At 41.7% G+C, this 5390-nt stretch overlaps 1 protein-coding gene across 1 annotated transcript; it reads left to right on the top strand.

Moving 5' to 3' along the window:
• On the top strand, positions 705 to 4665 carry LOC104733933 (AP2/ERF and B3 domain-containing transcription factor At1g50680-like). The gene is made up of 3 exons (XM_010453458.1): positions 705 to 1285; positions 1489 to 1498; positions 4234 to 4665. The coding sequence occupies exons 1-3, from the start codon at positions 705 to 707 to the stop codon at positions 4663 to 4665; spliced, it is 1023 nt and encodes a 340-aa protein (XP_010451760.1).

The following is a 5390-nucleotide window of genomic DNA, read 5'->3' as shown; positions in this document are numbered from 1 at the left end:
TGTTATTGAACTGATGATTTAAAAATCTACTTTAAAATTCACTGTTATTCAAAACAGTTTTGTAGATTAGGATTTTAATAATCTTTAGGATTCTAGAGGATTCTGGAGGATGTGTTTAGTCAAAAATACAGAAATCCAAATCTCATGGTTTTAGGTGGGATTTGAAAGAATTTTACAGAAAATCATATGAACTTCCCTAAAATCTATCAAAATTCTAAATTTCCTAAATCCCATCAAATTCTCCAAAATCATTATTTGAATACACCCCCCGTCTTCTTTCAGTATAATAATAGCAATCTGAATAGATTTGTTAATGATTAAATTAGGGTAAACATCAAAACCCTAATTTACTTGATGATTTTCTTGCCGCTCTTAGTCTCAAGTATTTCCTTTTCTTTTGCACAATTAGATATATCAAAAAGTTAATAAAACGACTACAAATGGAAAATTTCTAATTCCATATTTTCCATAATTTCGCTAGATGTTAGTTTATAGAAAACAACAAATAAAAATGGAAAATTTGAACCTGATAAATACTCAACAACAACGACACTATCAAACATAACATTGATTCGCCCAAGATTTACTCTCTGTTCCTCATTGTTTCTTCATCGTTTTGTTTCGCTTCTGATTTCTCTCTAATATTTTCAATTAACGACGACGCAATGACAGAGACCGAGACTTTCTTGCCTCTTACGAAACGCATGAGATTTAATGAGGAACCAGAAAAAGCCCTAGTGGTTGCGTCTGCGACAAAGACGGTTACCGTTCCAGGCAATCTCAAGTACAAAGGAGTGGTTCAGCAGCAGAACGGTCACTGGGGGGCTCAGATCTGCGCAGACAACAAAAGGATTTGGCTTGGAACTTTCAAATCCGCTGCTGAAGCCGCCACCGCTTACGATAGCGCATCCATCAAACTCCCGAGTTTCGATGCCAACTCGCACCGGAACTTCCCTTGGTCTGACCTCACTGTCCACGAACGGGAATTCCAAGATACCTACGAATTAGAAGCTGTGTTAAACATGATCAGAGACGGTTCTTACCAGCACAAGTTCAGAGACTTTCTCAAACTCCGACCTCAGATGGTGGCGCGTATCAACGTCGGTGGATCAAAACAAGTCAGAGGAGAAGCAGATCAAGAATCGGACAAGTGCTTCTCTTGCACGCAGCTTTTTCAGAAGGTGTTGACACCGAGCGATGTAGGGAAAGTGAATAGGCTTGTGATACCTAAGAAGTACGCAGTGAAGTATATGCCTTGCATAAACGAGAAATTAGAAGAGGGCGAGTGTAACGCCCCCGAACCGCTCTATGACCACTAAGGCCATCAGGCAGCCACGGGACGCCACATGCGGAACTGTGCCGAGGTGATCCGGCCGAGGGACGGAAGCTGCAGACTTCCCGACCGGTCCTCCCTAGCACAATCCCACCCGCAACCGAGGTTACTTAGGCTTTTCAACCCTCGCGGCCTGGTGCGTTGTGTTGGCCCAGACAAGGCCGAGTATCATTTGCAACTTGCCATGCTTTCCTGAAAACCGAATATATCACTTTAATAAAATATTTCCTCGAAAATAAATCATCAAAGTAATATATATAAGTAGTCGGAAAACTTTACACTTATTTGAAAATATAGGGTTTTACAAGAAACACCAGAAAACCCTATCCGGTACCCTAACGTTTGCTCCGGCTCTAGACTCACTTAAGCTTCCCTGCAAGACCAACAACAAAGAGTCATGAGTAATCTAGGATTACTCAGTGAGTCCGGGTACCCCCCTTCTATCCTAGACAGGATACTTCTTCCTTTCCCAAGCCGACTACCCCGGCAACCAAAGAAAGCTAGCAAGCCACAAAGCTAGCGAAACATCAAAGCAACGCAACAAAAGCTATAGCGGAAGCTTTCAGTCTACTACCAATAACCACGCAACAGAGATTAGATCATCACGATCTTTCTCAAACAATTCCATCCTGCCTCCAGCAGAGGAAAACAATTCTTAAGCCACAAGAGAAAACCACTTGGGTCTTAAACTCGCGTCTCCCACACGCAACTTACTAAGACGTCTAATTCCAAGACTCTTAGGCATCACACAACTTTCTAAGACGTCCAGCATAAAACGCTTAGTCTTCACCATAACACGCAACATGCAACATGCAAAGACGACTAGACATAAATACGAAACACTCAATACTCTAGACTCTTTACACCTAGGGCCCTGTCGAAAAATCTGTTCCGTTCCATCACCTTCTTCATGCCGAGACCACAAAGTTCTCCGGCATAAAACCCACAAATAGCTACATCGTCATGTAGCGGTTACGATGGTAGCTAGCCAACCGTAACTATGTCCCCGCGTGAGTGGCCGTTGGGAACCCACGCGTGACACCCCCATCTGGAACAGAAAATCGACCCACTACTCTAGCTAAAGACTCAAGAAACGAAATTCAAGAGGCCAAGCTAGACTATACCACTCCACCATAATCCACGTCTTGATGACTCGAGCACCATAGCAAGAAGTCAAGCAAGAACACCACACAATTAATCAACAAGAAGCAAGAAAATATATATTTCAAGCAACTTAAGATTATTTTCCGCGCATGCAACCCATTTAAGCGACTTAAGCATAAAAATGCAACAAGTCTTTTTACGCATGCAACCCATCCACTTTCTCCTTCTTTAAATTCTTAAGCCCAAATTGGTGCATGTAGGTCCAATTACTTTAACCGCTTAAATCCCTTAAGCCAGTCATGCATGAAAGCCAACCGAATAGGTCGCTTAAACCCTTAAGCCCAAAATTTGCATGCAACCATCTTTAACCAAGATCATGCCTTATGATGCAAACCGCTTCACCAAATAAGTCATGCATGAACTCACTTTCAAGCAGACTTGTTATATCTCAACTCCTCCGAGTTTGATCACGCATGCAATAACTTCAACCAAAACAACATGCATTGACTCTACATGCTTACCACAGACTCACCTTTTGCGCGTCAACGGTTTTTCCCTCGGACTTCACTGCACCACACGATCAGACAGCTTCTTCCCTTGATCACCTCGATCCGCAACCAACCCTTGGCACCAACGCTTCTCCCCCGATCTTTTTCTCGATCGCTCACGACCTCTCTCTCCACAATCCTTTCGACACAATGTCGATGATCTCTATCTCTCTCAATGATCCCCTCTTATTTCTCTCTCGAAATAACTTAAGAGTTTTTCGAGTGCTTTTATGCTAAACACCCAAATGAGGTCGTTTGCCTTGTATTTATAGGCAAAACTTTGAGGCTTCTCCCTTAATGCTCTTCGACAAGTGTCACTTACACCCCTTGCATGTGCTGCGTGAATCTCACCTCCAATGAGAGCTCGCCATTAAGCCACTAATCCCCCTTGTATTAGTGCATGAAAACTCCTCCATTAGTGCATGTAAAACTTCTTATTAGTGCATGCCTCTTAATCAAGTCTTAATCTTACCTCTTAGCCAATAAGACTCCGCCATATCCCCTTAATCAGCTTGATTAAGTTGATCCTCCACTATCTCCCTTAATCACTTGGAATTTTTAATTCCTCCACTAATCCCACTTTAAATAAAATAATCCTCCCACTTTGCTTAATCCTCATTGGTCAAGATTTGAGAAAAATAAATTCTCTCCCAAATACTCGATCCTTCGTCCGGCACCTTCGACTACGTGTCTCGGACATCTCGACATTCTTTCTCGGGTCATCGGCAATTCCTTGGGCTCTCAACAATTTTCTCGAGTACTCGGCAACTCCTCTCGGGTACTCGGCAATTCCCCTCGGGTACTCGACATTCCCTCCGACACTCGGTAATTTCCTCGAGCCTCGACAATTTTCTCGAGTACTCGGCAATTCCCCTCGGGTACTCGACATTCCCTCCGACACTCGGTAATTTCCTCGAGCCTCGACGATTTTCTCGAGTACTCGGCAACTTCCTCGAGCCTCGACAATTCTCTCGAGTACTCGGTAACTTCCTCGACGAATTTTCTCGACCTTCCCGACGAATTTTCTCGACGAGTTTTCTCGACTCCTGATCGGTCTTAGGGTCTCGGTCGTGCATCCGGTTACTCCGGTCATGGCTCGGCCATTCCTCGACTTATGAATATTTTCTCGGGCTTTTCTCGGCCATTCCCCTTTGTTTTCCTTCTTCTTCTTTCTTAGCTCCTTTCCAGGCTATTTCCCCGATCCTTTATTTTAAGATTTCTATTCCCGGTGAGGGTCACTACAGCGAGATTGGAGGAGCTGTGGAAGATGTGGAGATTGTGTTTGACGACAGAACAATGAGACAATGGAAGTTTAAGTATTCTTTCTGGAAAAGTAGCCAGAGCATTGTCTTCACCAGAGGATTGAATGCATTCGTCAAGGAGAAGAATCTCAAGGAGAAGGATATTATCGTCTTTTACGATTGCGATGTCCCGAGCGATGCCAAGACATTAGAAGGCCAAAGCAAGAACTTCAAGATGATCGATGTTCATTACTTTTCAGGCAACGGTTTCATGGTTCCTGAGGAAGTCAGTAAGACGGCTCAGGAGAGTTCTGGTGAAGAAATGAAGACAGGAAACCTCTTTAGCTCAAAGTTAGAAGATGAAGAACCCAAATCAGAGGAGAACAACTATGCTGTTTGGAATTTTAAGAGATTTTTTTCATGGTTCCTGAGGAAGTAAACATAACGGTTCATGATAGTTGAGAGGAAGGAATAATGAAAACAGAAAAAATCGTGAGCTCTAAGTTAAAAGATGAAGAAACCAAAACAGAGGAGAACAACTATGCTGTTTGGTGTACGGATCCAATGTTCTTAGGGAATTTTAAGAGATGTTTTTCTTCTTTCTGTTTAGATTTGAAATAATCAATTCTTGTTGAACTGCAACACTTTTAAAGATTTAGTAACTAATATAATACAATACTGATTCTGTTGGAAGCAACTCTCTTTATATCATATCATCTGTTTTTAATGAAAACAAAAAGAGTAAGACAAGACTAGAACTCTCTTTGAACTTAATCGGGATCATGAGATAGTTACAACAAATTGTGTCTTGTTCCGCTTGATACGTCGTTAAGTCCTCAAAAGAGCCTTTCTTAAAAGTTAATCTTTCTTTGCACCTAGGTTAGTAGTCTATATACTTTAAAAGAATCTAGAACTAACTGGTTTCTATCCTTATCAATCCAAGATGATTAGATGACCATGTTAAGCAACTATAGACTCATTAAAACAAAACAGAAACACCAAAGAAACAAACAGATAGATTCGTATAGTTAACCAAGAAATACTAGATTAATCATGAAAACGAATCTCTTGGGCTTGTGAGACTTTCCAAGAATCTTATCAAACCTATAACAAATTGCTAATATTTTCATCAGTGGAGACAAAAGAGGCTAATAAATACGAATC

This window comes from Camelina sativa, chromosome 12, assembly GCF_000633955.1.
Source record: "Camelina sativa cultivar DH55 chromosome 12, Cs, whole genome shotgun sequence".
Classification (NCBI taxonomy): Eukaryota; Viridiplantae; Streptophyta; class Magnoliopsida; order Brassicales; family Brassicaceae; genus Camelina; species Camelina sativa.
Note: the sequence above shows the minus strand (reverse complement) of the source record. Positions and strands in the feature narration are given on the sequence as shown.

Excerpts from the sequence above, each read along its gene's own strand:
- LOC104733933 (XM_010453458.1), top strand. The coding sequence starts at position 705 with ATGAGATTTAATGAGGAACCAGAAAAAGCCCTAGTGGTTGCGTCTGCG.